This window comes from Rosa rugosa, chromosome 2 (assembly GCF_958449725.1).
Source record: "Rosa rugosa chromosome 2, drRosRugo1.1, whole genome shotgun sequence".
Lineage (NCBI taxonomy): Eukaryota > Viridiplantae > Streptophyta > Magnoliopsida > Rosales > Rosaceae > Rosa > Rosa rugosa.
In genome coordinates, this window is record NC_084821.1 from 51,417,568 (window position 1) to 51,431,791 (window position 14,224).

At 36.9% G+C, this 14,224-nt stretch overlaps 1 protein-coding gene across 2 annotated transcripts; it reads left to right on the forward strand.

The window, feature by feature from the left end:
- The first annotated feature begins 3,847 nt into the window (after positions 1–3,847).
- LOC133728101 (probable E3 ubiquitin-protein ligase ZFP1) lies at positions 3,848–8,034 on the forward strand. Of its 2 annotated transcripts, XM_062155509.1 has the most exons (7): positions 3,848–3,982; positions 4,246–4,299; positions 5,188–6,051; positions 6,578–6,975; positions 7,081–7,170; positions 7,295–7,462; positions 7,592–8,034. In XM_062155509.1, exons 3-7 carry the CDS (start codon positions 5,208–5,210, stop codon positions 7,736–7,738), a joined length of 1,647 nt encoding a protein of 548 aa, XP_062011493.1. In that variant the 5' UTR covers positions 3,848–3,982; positions 4,246–4,299; positions 5,188–5,207; the 3' UTR covers positions 7,739–8,034. The 2 variants fall into 2 exon arrangements, with proteins under 2 accessions (XP_062011493.1, XP_062011494.1); XM_062155510.1 differs by lacking the exon at positions 4,246–4,299 and having other exon boundaries at positions 3,870–3,982.
- The last annotated feature ends 6,190 nt before the right edge of the window (positions 8,035–14,224 follow it).

The window sequence follows — 14,224 nt, forward strand, 5'->3', positions numbered from 1 at the left end:
TATCTAGACAAATAGGGTTTGTTTGAGTATGATTAATAGGATGTCCAATCTATTTTGTCTATCCCTTTGAGTTTCCTTCACCCTCTTGATCAATTAGTATGGCACTACGATTCCGGAGGTGAATTTTCAGTTAGCAGTGCATATGTCGTGGCAAGAGACAGCTTGATTTCTTTTAGAAGTCTTAATTTCTTGATGTGTAGAGTGCCGAGGAAGGTCAAGTTATGCCTGTGGAAGGCTTTTCATGATTTTCTTCCGACTAGAGCTAACCTGCTTATTAAACAACTGGAGGTTGAACCATTTTCAATTCCAATCAATAACTTGCTTATAATTAATCAATTGGAGGGACGCAAGTGAAATAAGCCATGTGATTGACTTGGGCTGCTGCTTTTTCTTCATGTTTCTGTATTACTTGTATTTCCAGTCAGCTTATATTTCAAACAATCTATGCTTTCTTATTTAACATACAATTGTTATTTGTTTCGGTATTTATGGAAATATGGTGTGGGAATATAATACATATTCTTGGTTATCACAAACTCACAAGTTCTTAACAAAAAGGGCTTGCCTGAGGTTCCCATGACAGCCATGAGCATGGAAAGCATATCCTTTGTGCCCATTACTTGTTCAACTCACTCTTTGGCTCTGCAGAAATTGTTTTGTTGAGTGGTCCAGATACCTAATTGACCCATCTGTCTCTAATGGTTAGCTTTACATCGTATACCCATAAGCAGGTTTTGCACCAATATATTATAACCTCATCACACCAAAGCATTTTCTTTAATAATGGAGTAATTCATTGGTCTGAACACAAAGCTTCCGGCAACTGAGCATTGTTGTTTCATAGCATTTCCGGGTCGTATCCTGTTTCCAAGCAAAGATGTGAGAAAGGAATCCAAGAAAGTTTGAAGGAGAGAGGTTTGGACGGTGGCCACCGCTGCGAAAAGCCCGAGTAATATACCAAGGCAGCTACCTCACATCTTCCTTGTCTGAGCTAGGTTATCGAAAGTGATAGAATCTGGTCAGAACCGACTGTTTAAGCAAATTAAACCATGAGCTGGAGAAGGAAGAAGGAAGATACCTCAATGTCTGATAGGGCTTTGTTTACGTCAGTTTGGCGGCTACTTCCAGATTACGCATGCAAACGAATGCTTCACAAGTCTCAAGTGTTTTTAAGTTGACTCCTCGTCTTTATGGTGTTTTCGTTTACCAATTACCATGGTCAATGACGTCCTCCACTGCTCAACTTTTTACTTCTCCTAGAATCAACTCGTAGTTTGACAAGTCTAGGCATTTTATGTCTATGAAAAGGAGTCTATTTGCATAGAGATTGGTGTTGTGACTTGTGAGTTGAATCATATTTACAAGCGTTGTCAATGCTCTTGCCAACCTAGCTAGGTCTCTTGATTGAAGTTGGGTGCCTCCTTTTTTGATGCGACTTCTTTTAAGAGTTGTGAGTGGGTTCGCTAAACCTCATCCAATATAGAGAAAACATATTTTAAAACCGAACTTCTATTATCACACGCATTTTTCTTGTATTCTTTTAAGGCTGTTAAATGCTATTACTATTTGTTTGACATCTTTTTAACAATTTGTGATTCTTCTGGTGATAACTGTCATATAGCTTACGATCTAGAGACTACACATAAAAATCGATCTCATAAATTCTTAAAACTGTAGGTAAACTTGATAGAAGACTAAATGGCGACAAGATGCAAGGGTACATCAAGTCTTCTCACAGTTTTAGTAAATAAAATATTACTAAAAATTTATATACTATAAAATTAGTAGTTTGTTGGGTGATATTTTTTTGATCATACCAAACAAGGCCTAAAACTTTTCCTTCTTATCCAGAATATAAAAGGTTTGCAATCTCTATTTCTTAAGAATTAAAATAAGTCTATGACTATTAAGTTTAGTAACATAAATTCATTCCACAAACGTAAGTTCTTAATTTGATTCAATAAGACAGTTGTGTGGTAAACAGAAAAAAAAAAAAAAAAAACAAATATATATATATATATATATAGTAGTAAATTGATGTCATGACCATATCCTTTCATTTATCATCAAGTCCAGTACTTTGTTAAAGCTACAAAGGTACCAAAGCAGTGTACCATCCTTCACCTCAACGGCTCAACTCCAATCCTAGTTCTTTGGGTCATCAGATAATGGACCACATGACAATTGACAAAAGCCTCACTCTTTTATTTTTTCTCCAATGAAGAAAATGTAATTTCCAACTCTAAAAATCTAAAATTCTATGAATGGAAGGGGAATATCCTTTTGGCATTTTGAACCTCCGATTTCTTTTCATCTTATAATCTTTGTTCCATTATTGGGTGATGGTGATGTAGATTGTTGACACTACTCTTATCGGCATTGGCTATCCCTTTTCCACAATTGGACACATTCACAATGACACCATCCAAAAACAAAATTGCACGTACATAATGACAATAAGAAAAGTCATCTAAAAACCATTTTCTTTGGATGGTAAAAATATTGTAACCAAACATGGCCTTATTTTTTCAAGACTCGTTCTTGACCAAAACAACCAATATATGGCGGCTTTAGTCATAGAAGCACAAGAAAAACGTTGTGCCTATTTGGATGTTTAGGTCAACCAGACTTCTTTATTATTGGAAAACAGATAAATACATAGGTTTATTGGTCACCAAAGAATTGATAATTCTTTTTGCTTGAAAATATAAAGAGAAGTGGACACAAATCTTGTTCAATGTACCTAATGCCACCTTCAAAGGGTCTACCTTAAATCAATATGAGTTAATAAAATAACATTGTTCTTGATTTAGAAAATAAAAATGTCATTACCACGTGAATTGCTCCCCATAGTTTTTGTTTTCACATGTGGTATAATGGACCATAATTCAATGTTATGGTGGTGGTGGTGGTGGTGGTTGTCACTTGTCAACTGTGCATAAGATATATATTTTGCTTTTTTATTTGGGTTGAGGCAAGTATTTTGTTAGTTTTTACTGTGGCTAAACATCCTTCATCAATTAATTTCAAAGTTTGTGGCTAAACATTGACATTTTAATGTTTTTGAGAAGCACTTAACATGTGGTTCCTTACGAAGAGCCTAACTGTTTTTACAACACTTTCAAAAAGAGCGGTACTAAAATAATTTTTACATGATTACATTATGTACTATTTTAATGTTGCAATTATAAATAACCGTCCTTTACGTTTGCAAATCTATTTGTTTTGAATTTATTACTATTATTAAATACAAGTAGATTCAATTTATAATTGATGTAGAAAAAGCCCAACGATTTTTTATTCTTCCTCACCTTTAATTTCTTTATGTAAAAATTGAATGCATCAGTTCAACAATGCCAAAAAGAAAAAGGAAGTTGGTCCTTACCAGGTCAGGTGCGTAAGTTGCCTACTAGGAAAAGAAAACTGATTAGGCAGGGCGTTGTTGGTTTTGAATATCTAATTATAACTTGTAAAACAAAATAAAATCTAAATTAGAAAAAAAAAAAAAGGACTTAATTTTACACACCGAATTTTTGCCGTAGATTTTTAAAATAAAAACAACCCACAACAAAATTTTCAAAAATATCTAGTTTTCACAACACATTAAAAGAAGTAATGCAAACCAGAATTAACCAGGATCAGTATTCTCAACCTAAACAGGCTCAGTATCAACCAGAATTAACTGGAAAGAAAGGGAAAAAAAAAAAAAAAAAACAACTTACAAAATACAAACAGAAAATAAAACAAAATTAAATAACAAAAAAAACAAACTTAAACGGTCAGAATTAGAAACGCAGAGCCATAAATCCGTATATAAAATAAATATTCTCTCTTTCTATTCTATGTACAAAAGAACACAGGATTGCAATTTTCTCTCTCAATTATATTTCAAGGCCCAGTTTTTTTTTCTCTCTCTCTCTCTCTCTCTTTTTCTCTACCCTGGACCTGGAGGAGATCCTTCTGATCTCGCCTGCCTTCATCGGTGAGTTTCTCTCTTCTAATCTGTCATAAATTATCAAACTTTCTTCATCATCCATTCTTCTTTTGCTTAAAGTTTCAAGCTTTTGTGTTTGCGTTCAGTTTTGAGTTTCTGGGATTTTCGTTTTTTTTTTGTTTGTTTTTTTTTTGTTTCCGATTACAATTTAGATGATTGCCAATAAGCAAACCCAGGTGACCCTTTTGGGTGTTGTTGAATTTAAACCCTGATTTGTTCTTCCTTGCTTTTTTTTTTTTTTTTTTTTGCAGGTTTTTGGTTAGAAAGATTACCCCTTTGGCTGAAACTTGTTATATGATAATAAGGTACATGATTGCATGTTATACTTTTCTTATGATTAGTTCAAATTGGAATTATCTTTGTAAAATAAATTTGGGTTTCTCCTGGATTTCTTGAAAAGTCAAAGAAACCATAAAAATTCAGAATTTCAATATGTTTGTATGGTAATTGAATCGAGAGCTGCACAGATATTGGGAAATTTCTATGCTTCTGAGATTAGACCAAGTTTGTAGAAGTTATCATGTTAGTATTATATTGTATGGTCTAAATTTTCTGTTGTTTATCTCCATGATTAAGTTCCTTCAGGAGTCCTGCAAATATACGCCTTTTGTTTTCTTTTGATCCCAGTGACCCCATAAAATTTGCAGTTCATTGAATTTCATGATAGTTCTTTGCATGTAGCGGCCATTGTTCCCCATTCTGTTTGTATATTAAATTGTACAGTTTTCGATCATGATATCAACGGTACCATGTACCATGATGGAAGGGATATATTAGGTATGGGGTAGTCATTTATGGGCAATGTGACCTGGGCTGAGATATGATTGGAGGTTCTGTGCATGGCTAGTTTGGACAAAATCATGGGCAGGACTTCTTTGTATTGCCCATGAGATATTGGCATTGAATTTGTTCTGCTGAAGTGCTTTGATCCTTGGAACTAAGTTCTTTCAAGTGGTGCCTCTGTTATTGTATAAAGTCATAGAAAAATCTGTAACTACATTGTTTTTTTATCAAGTAAGCTCATCTTTCATTTGGTTTTGCTGGTGATTCACGGCTTTCATTACTTCTTTTCTTTTCAATAAAGAAAAGATAATGGTCAGTTAGTTTTTTTAATGTATTTATATGAGATTTTGGCTATAATTATAATCTTGCTCACCTGACTGAATTTAATAAATGATTTGGTTTGAGAACAGTTATATAATTATTGGCGTCAATGGGGCAAAGAAATATGCTATGCCCTAGTCAGATGATGGATTTGGAAATGTATCAACAAGGTGAAGCTTATCTCTGTCCGCCACCCTCCATCCATTTTGGCGGCTCAACCAGTATCCAACAACCTAATATCCACACAATGGTAACAGCATCAGGGAGCAGTACTAATTTTGACACCCAACATTTACCCGAGCGTTATGATAGTGCCCCATTCTACGGAATGACCCAATACAATGGTCAGCATCATCATAATCTTGATTTGGGTGTTGCAACTCCAGCCAACTTTTATTATTCCTACATGACACCTTCATCTAGCTCTGGGGTATTACCTGTTCCTATGAATCATGGGGCCTCTGATTCGCTGCCTTCTTCTAGCAATTATGGAGTCGTCGGAATTTCTGCAGATGAGTATGGGAGGAATAGTCGCATCATGGATGATCTCAGAGGTCCATGCAAGAGAAAGAATCCTGAATGCCTGCCGGGGAATTTCCAATATTTCAATGCCTCTGCAAGCCCTAGTACTTCTGTGCCTCCTTTGAATATGAGGCATCCTGAAGGGGTAGCTGTAATGGATGCTGTAAACTTTGCCCTACCTCCTCAGTTCGTAGGAACTGGCAATCCACCAATTATGGAAGCTGGACCTCAGATTAGCATGAGGAATCGTTCAGCTACAACTGGGTTGGAATCTGTACCAACACATGACCACAACCATCTGAGTCAAGGAAACTATGTGGGTCAGCGCTTTCAGCCGGCTGGAACACTCTGGTTGGACCAACATTTAAGTAGTAATAGTGGAGATGGAGGAGCTTCAGCCTGGAATCAAGTTCCTATTCCTTTTATGCATGGTAGGTGTTTGTCTTTTATTTTCTTCCCTTATAATTGCATTTTTTTTTGTATCACTGTAGGTCATACCTTGTCAGATAGGTCATACTTAGGTTACTTTTGGCCGTTGATCCTGCTCATTAAAACCAGAATATTAACTTTTCTGTTGGCATCAAAATCCTATTTACATGAAAAGTTTCCTTTGGAATACCATTTATGGCACCCAAATGAAGTTCATGCACAAAGTTACCTCAGAAGAACTGGCACTTTGGGCCTGTGAAAGGATCATGTGGCCCTTCTGTTAGGAAAAAACGACTGATCGTTTGTGGTTGTTTTGTAAGAGTGAAAGAAGTTCACTTTAGATGTTTCCCATGGCCCAAAAAAGCCGTGGGAAATTTGAGAACAACTACAATTTTGTGCCTGTATTTTGTTGGGGTGCTGTTCTTGGAATTGCATATGGAGCTTAAGGAAAGCCACCAATATGTCATGATTTAGTAATGAATGTATGGTACTATAGTATAATTGGATCTTTCTGTCACATTCTTACAGGTGGCAATGTCGGCGGAGGTTCCATGGACAGTGTCAACATGGGTATGCAAAGATATCATGATTCATCTAGCAACAGAAGTTCCTCTATTCTCCGGCATCCTCCTCCGCTCAACCACCGGCATCAAAATCATCACGTAGCTCCACCACCCATGCAAGGATTGAGAGGCCACAACCTGAATCTTCCCCACGTAGCCACAGAACCTTCATATAGACTACCCTCAAGTTCCTCACGCAGCTCCACCAGGAATCCATCTCAGAATGGTCTGGAGATTGGTCGTAGGCAACCAGGACCCGTTCCACAAACCGGCTTTAGAATATACAGGCCTCACCAAGGAGTCATTTCTGAGACGGCTCTAAGACACCACAACCTTGCGCATTGGAGAGTTCTTGGGGTTGACGTAATTCCTCTTTCTTTTTGTGCGCACACACACATGCACACGTATATGCTCATTATAATCACCATCCCTTTTATGTTTGCTGACTGGTTTGGTGTATTTATTTAGGAGGGTGTCATACTAGATGTTCCAGAATTTGGCAACTTTGGTGACCAGCACAGAGATATGCGGTTGGACATAGAGGACATGTCCTATGAGGTAAACTTCAATAACTAAATTAAATAACATGATCAGAGGTGTATAGTTGTATCATTTATATTTAAGTGATTAGTCTGTTACCTCCACAAATTTTTAATTTTGGTATCCTCACTTTCAACTGTAGGAGCTTCTTGCATTGGGGGAACAAATTGGCCATGTAAACACTGGGTTGTCGGAGGACAGCATTAGCAAACAACTAAACACAAGGAGTTATTTATCATCTGGTACAGTTATAAATCTGGAAGAAGCTGGATGTCCAGAGAAGGAAGTTGATTTTTGCATAATATGCCAGGTAGCATACCACTTTGAAATGTTTTCTAAATGTTTTTTTTTTTTTCCTTTTTGGTCGTTGGCCAGTCTGTGCCCTTTTAGCAAGTGTACTTTTGCTATATTAATACTTGTGGCATTTCGGATTTCACAGGATTATTATAAGAACCAGGAGAAGATAGGGACTCTTCATTGTGGACATGAGTATCATGCAGATTGCTTAAAGAAGTGGTTGCTTGTGAAAAATGTCTGCCCCATCTGCAAATCCGAAGCACTGATCACAGGGAAGAAGGATGTATAGAAATGTGGTGGACAAATCGATGATGATCAAAGGGATTCCCCCTTTGTTCTTTTGACCATTTTGCTTTTGTTATGTATTTTGTATATACTCTCGGATACAGAATATACCGTCCAGCTCAATCATTTGTTGGCTTTTCTAAACATTGGTCCTGTATCTATGAAACTTGTACAGACTTTTTTTTGTTCATATTTTATTTTATTCCCCCATGATGCTGTAATAACTTACGGTATTTATGTTCATTTGTGACAATTCTTTGATGACCCTATTCAGAATGAAAATTTGATGTCATTTGTTTATTACATTTACCTTAATAGCTTTATGTGGCATGACTTGCATCTATGGAAGAGATCATGCCTGTCTGCTTCCCCACCCAGAAGTAAAGAACTTGCTTGTGGTTATTCATTAGTTTATATGAGATCAACGCTTATCAGTTGATAAGTTCAAAAGTATAAATAATTATTTACAAATATTTATCACATTTCGTTAACTTTTTCGATCAAAGGGGTGTATAGAAAAATGAGGTAAGAAGCTAAGATACAACTAGAAAGTAGATTTTTGTAGGAAATATGCAAGTACAATTACGTAAGATATGAACTAATGAAGATGAGATTCCCTTAAGGAAAGGCCAGGATCAGGATTAGAAAGCATAGAATTTTGAAACATTTGTAATTGTGTATGTAAGTCTTTCATTCTGTGAAAGATATTGCCAAACACATTAAAGTTCCAGTCTTTAGCCAACGCCTGGAAAGCATTGGTCTTAGTAACAAAATTTTCTATAGCATTTCTAGTAGTGGCAGTTAGCCAAGAAGTATTAACAATGGAAGAAAAATCAGGATGATTGATCCACATAGCTTCCAATTTAAACGCTTTACGTTTCTTAGTAACAGTAGGATTAAAAGAAAGATAAATTGGACCATGATCAGAATCAGCAATTGGTAAATTAGTTAAAGCTAAATGGGGAAACATATCTTAAGCTTTAGGATTAGCAACACGATCCAATCTTTCATAAATTGTATGATCATCCTGCTGTTTATTACACCAACTAAAATTATTACCAGTAAAAGGCAAAGCAGCTCTATTCAAGAAATTTCGAAATTGTACCATATAGCGGTTAGCCATTCTAATCCCACCCAATTTTTCATCCAAAGAGAGAATGCAATTAAAGTCACCCATTAGTAACCAAGGAACATCGAAAGAAGAATTTAAAGTTAACAGTCTATTCCATAAATCAGCCTGTAGAGGTTTTTGAGGGTACATATATAAAAATGTTATCAACCAAGAGTTACTAGTTTTAGGATCAGAGCATAAGCAGTGTATAAACCTATCATGAGAATCAACAACTGAGGTATTAAAATTATTTGCATTCCATAACAGCAACAAACCCTCACATTGTCCGTCGGCTGGCACATAACAGAAATTACAAAAAGTCACTACTCTCATAGATGCTCTTAGTTCAGCTCAGTTTTATAATTTCTCAAAAGTCTGGGTGGAAGGGGACTCCAGGTTACTTATTGACTGCATTCTGGGAAAAGCCTCGGTTCCTTGGAGAATCAAAGCGTTGGTGGCTGATATCAAGACCATTGCTGCCTCGTTTTCTTTCATCAGGTTTAGACATGTATTTAGAGAAGCTGTCAGCAACAAAATTAGCTAGTTTTGATCTAAAGGATAGAGATGTTGCTGTTTGGCATAACTGCCCTTTCCGTGTCCCAAGCGTTCCAGTTTGATCAGCTGAGTGAGGGAGTAGCTACGGACTTTGTTTTGCAGTTTGTTTTTCCTGTTTTTGTTTAGTCATAAAAAAAAAAAACTAATGAAGTTGAGATATGTGGTAATACAAGCATCAAATTTTAGTTAAACAAAAATGAACTATTTACCTGAATTTCATGTCTTTTAAAATTCACCTATGTCATGTGCTTAGTATTCGTTTAACATGACTTTTTAGAATATGCCTGAACATTCGAAACACTAAAACATTGAACAAATTGTTTTTATGACTTTCTTGTATGTTGACTTTTCCGTTAGAAATTTCAATATTCCATCAATTAGAAAACATTTGAAAGTTCATGTTATACGTTGGGACGTGCCATTGGGGCACCCGTGGAATGCAATGGCACGCCGATACTTGCTAAACTTTGTTGTCACTAATTTTTATTAAAATTATCTTGTACCATTACCATAAGCTCAACATTCGTAAAGCATGATTTTAGAATGTGTTCAAATTGGTTTCTGACTTCAAAAAATCATAGAAGAAAATGTGTTATGAATTTTGAGTTCCCTCAATTTCAGAAGTGTTTAAAAATAATGGGATTCAAATTTGCTCACCACTAATATGATTACACGCATTTATATGCATGCAATTGTATCTAAAACATTAGAAATAAGCTAATCCTTGAGCCAATTATAATGTAATTAATCCAATTTTATTTACCTTGTAGCAAATAAGTGGAGTTGTGGAAACATGAAGAAATTGGAGTGAAAATAGAGCGAAATTGGAGCAAAATAGAGTTTCCGACAAAATGACGAAATTGTCAATGCGGATCAACCATGGTCAATGCCATCAAGGGAGTAGAATCCAATTGTCTCCGATGACATATGCAAAAGTGCATTGAGAAGAGAGAAAAAGAAAGCAAAAAAAAAAAAAAGAAAGAAGAAAAGAAAAGAAAAAAGAAAAAAAAATTAGCTTTGCTGACGTCAGCATCAGAGTCCCCTCCCCACGTGCTCTCTTCATCCTTTTCTTTTTATTTTCTTTTCTCTCCTTTTTGCTCTCTTCCTGTCACAGTATGACACGTGTCCATCCTATTCTCTTCTTCCAGCCCTACACCACCGATTCATCCATTCAAAAACCTAATCAATGATTCTATATGGATATACTCTCTCTCACTCACCAGAGGGCCGCACCCAGCAAAACGACTCTATTCCACCATTCTCTATTATTCTTCCCCTTCTGCCGCACACACCACAGATCCCATTATTCTCTCTCTAACCCCAACAGCCGCACTCCCCATTCCTCTTCGGGAGAGGATCCTCTCCTGAGCAAATTAAATACCTGAGCTACCTGAGCTTTGAAGCAGATGACGACACGTGGATTAATCAAATCTAACGGTCTAGGATTCTTCTCTTTTCGTCTGGTCACTTCATTCTTTCCTTCCTCTCTCTTCTGATTTCCCTTTCCTTCACATCACGTTCTTCTTTTTCTTCTCTTTCTCTCTCTTCTGTTCTTCTTCACTCCTTATCGAGTGATTCTTTGCCCAATTAATTGATGAGTTGGGTTGGGATTCAATTAATGGGTACAATTTGGGGCTGGGATTCAATTGTTGATTTCAATTTATGTTTCTTCTCTCTAATATTCCATTGCCTAAAGTCCTAAACCAATTTTTTTGCGTTTATACTTTGTAATTGATTAGTAGGCTTTCTTGGCATTTAAAACAACTTGAGATTTGTTGTTTTGCAATCCACCCCTCTCTCGTCTTCATCCGGCTTCAACTTCCCATTCACAGTCGCTTGGAGAATCAAATCCAAAACAAAGTTGAGAACCCAGATAACCCAGGTCTCGAAGGATGAACTTCAAAAGATTCAATTTTTGGTCTGGGTACTTGGGTAGGAAGAGAAGAGAGAATGCCAAGGGTAAAACCTGAGATTCGGTTTTCATTTAGATTTGATTTTGCTGTTGAATGCCAAGGATTTCAATTTTGGATTGTTATTTTTTTGGGTCTGTATGAAAGTGAAGAGAGCAAGGAAGAAAATGATAATGATCATGAAGAAAGAGAGAGGTTCAGTGGAGATAGTAGAGGTGGAGGACTGCAGTTGATTGAACCATCAATAATGGAATACGAAGTTGAAGAAGAAGAAGAAGGAGAGAGAGAGAGAGATTGAATAGGCAGAGAGAGAATGAGAATGTTTTAATCGTTAGATTAAGCTGCAAAAAATGAATTAAGTGCAACAAAAGATTAGAGCCGTTAGATGTATTTTTGGACACGTGGCAGCTTATTATACAAAGCTGAGGTAGCTCAGGTATTTAATTTGCTCAGGAGAGGATCCTCTCCCTTCCTCTTCTCTCTAACACTCCACCACACCACCATTTTTCCTCCTTCTCATATTTTCACCATCTCCTCACTAAGATTCATTTTCCTCCTCACTAAGATCCACCATCACCTCACTACCATCACCTCACTAAGATTTATTTTCCTCCTCACTAAGATTCACCTCACCAAAATTCCATCAAATCCTCATCAATTTCTCAAAGGGATTTCAAGGAGCTTCAAGGGATCTTATCTACATCAAGACTTGAGATTGGGTATAGTGGGAAGTCATAAATCAAGGCTTGTCATAATTACTCCATAGCAATTTGTGACTTGTTCTTGTTACTTTCCACTCCTCTTCACTTTTACCTCTTTAATTGATGAATATTATTGTTGATTTGTGGATGGGTTGTGAGTAGTCTATTTAGGAAGCTAGGGTTTGAGCCCTAGCATGGATTTAATGTAATAAATATGTTTTGATTTAATGGTTTTCAATTTCGTGTTTGGCATATGTTCTATTCTATAATATTTGGCTTAGATGCATGCTTAGGAGCTTGATTAACTCTTGAATGTGTAGATGAGCATGTCTAGAACAAATTAGGGGACCTAATCATTTCTCTAATTTATGGCTAGGACACTTGTTTAGAACATGGTTAGTTACAATACCAATTTCGATTGCCGTATTGGCTAGCTTGGGAACCTTGATTCTAGGACTCTTCGCCTTTTGGTGCAACTAGAGGCCCTAACAAGGCTCTAGATTGTCTCAATTGAGTTTCTACGACCCTTGATCCGGAGTAGGAATACCCTTTAAGGAATCTAATGACCCATGAGCCTTGAAAAGCCTTGGGTACGGTTCTTGATGCCATTATAAATTGAATGACCATTGTCGAAGCATATTTGTGCATTAAATTTGACTAGGAGGATACCCTAGTGACCTAATTTCCACTTCTTGATTAATTTCTATTATCTTTATCTTTAGTTGCAATTTTAATTTTCAACTGTCAATTTATTTTTCAAAATCAAATTTCACAAACCACTTTCATTGTCCATACCATTTGGTTGTGGGTTTCCGCATTCACTTGTGGTTCTCTTGACCCATTTTAGGCTTGGTTGTTCCGAGCCGGGCATGTAAATAGCTTGGCGGTATTTTTAGGTTTTGTTTGTTAAATTGTTGGTGACTTAGTGATCGGCATAACTAAGGATTGTAGTTAGCTTTTCAATCCCCGTGGTACGATAATTTCGGGTTCAAATATTTCCCACTTCTTTGATGACCGTGCCCTTATTGCGCGTAAGTTGCATTTAAGCACACAAATCACAATACTTTGGTGGTGATACCACCACTCAATATAAAACTGTCATGTGTTATAAAACATAATTATAGTTAATCATGATGTTTTATTAAACAAATAAATTTTAAGTATTAAATTAATTCTACATGACGTGACAAGTTTTAATTGGGTGGTGATATCACCACAAAATAAAAATGGTGAGCAAATTTAAATCTAAAAATAATGTGCTATAATCTACATTGTTTATTAAGTTTTTTTTTTTTTTAAAAGAAATTTATGGGGTCCGCAGTCCACGAGGTTAGGAAATGAACTATAGTGGGCAGATGTGTCGCGTGCTCAACCAATCATGGCCCATATAGGGAGGTAATGGGGGATGTATTGGGTATTTTATTTTAATAAAACATGGATAGTTTCAGAGTACAATTAAGAGACAGAGAAACATGGTTGGATGTACCAGCCACGTGACATGTTTGCCCTACCTAAGAATTTCTCTAGCTAAACTCACCCTATCCTGTACTCAGTTCACCGTACGTGAAAAATTAGTCAAAATATTCCTATATTACTCTTGTTTGAGCCCAAAAGTACTTTTGGCAAGATCCTTTAGTGGATTTGGGCCGATACCCGCGGCCCAAAAATAAGCCTACGTGGGTTTGGGTTACAGTTTCGCCCATTCCGTGATCCATAAGGAAAACAAGTCCTTATTGGAGTTGGGTAGCAGAGATTGAATAGGAAACTTCAATCTATAATCCTTCTATAGCAAGGAACAGTCGAAACCCTAGGTATAAATACTAGGTTTCAAGGATGATTAAAAGAGAACTCTCAAATCAATCAATCCCAGCGATTACAAAGCCTCCCTGGAGCAAACTTTCAACCTCGTTGAAACCCGGTGACCGCGCGCCAGTCCTAGTCTCTCCAAGAGCCGACTGTCAGCATCACCAGATCAACCCGGCGACCGTACTCTCAGTCCCAGTCTCCCCAGGAGCCGACTGTTAGTGCTACTGCCACCGATACTACCAGCGAAGCAAGGGTAACGCCCTCGCAACCCAGCGAAGCTAAAGTCACGCTTTAGCAAAACCCGTGCTTCTCCAGACTTCCCGGTGATTGCTCTGCTCAATCTACAATATTGAGTATCGATTCGGTGTTCGCGAAGAGATCACAACCAAAGCCCTTACCCAGTAAGG

Excerpts from the sequence above, each read along its gene's own strand:
- LOC133728101 (XM_062155509.1), top strand. The coding sequence starts at position 5,208 with ATGGGGCAAAGAAATATGCTATGCCCTAGTCAGATGATGGATTTGGAA. Across the intron at positions 6,976-7,080 it reads GGAGAGTTCTTGGGGTTGAC|GAGGGTGTCATACTAGATGT; the intron begins GTAATTCCTCTT and ends GTATTTATTTAG. Across the intron at positions 7,463-7,591 it reads ATTTTTGCATAATATGCCAG|GATTATTATAAGAACCAGGA; the intron begins GTAGCATACCAC and ends CGGATTTCACAG.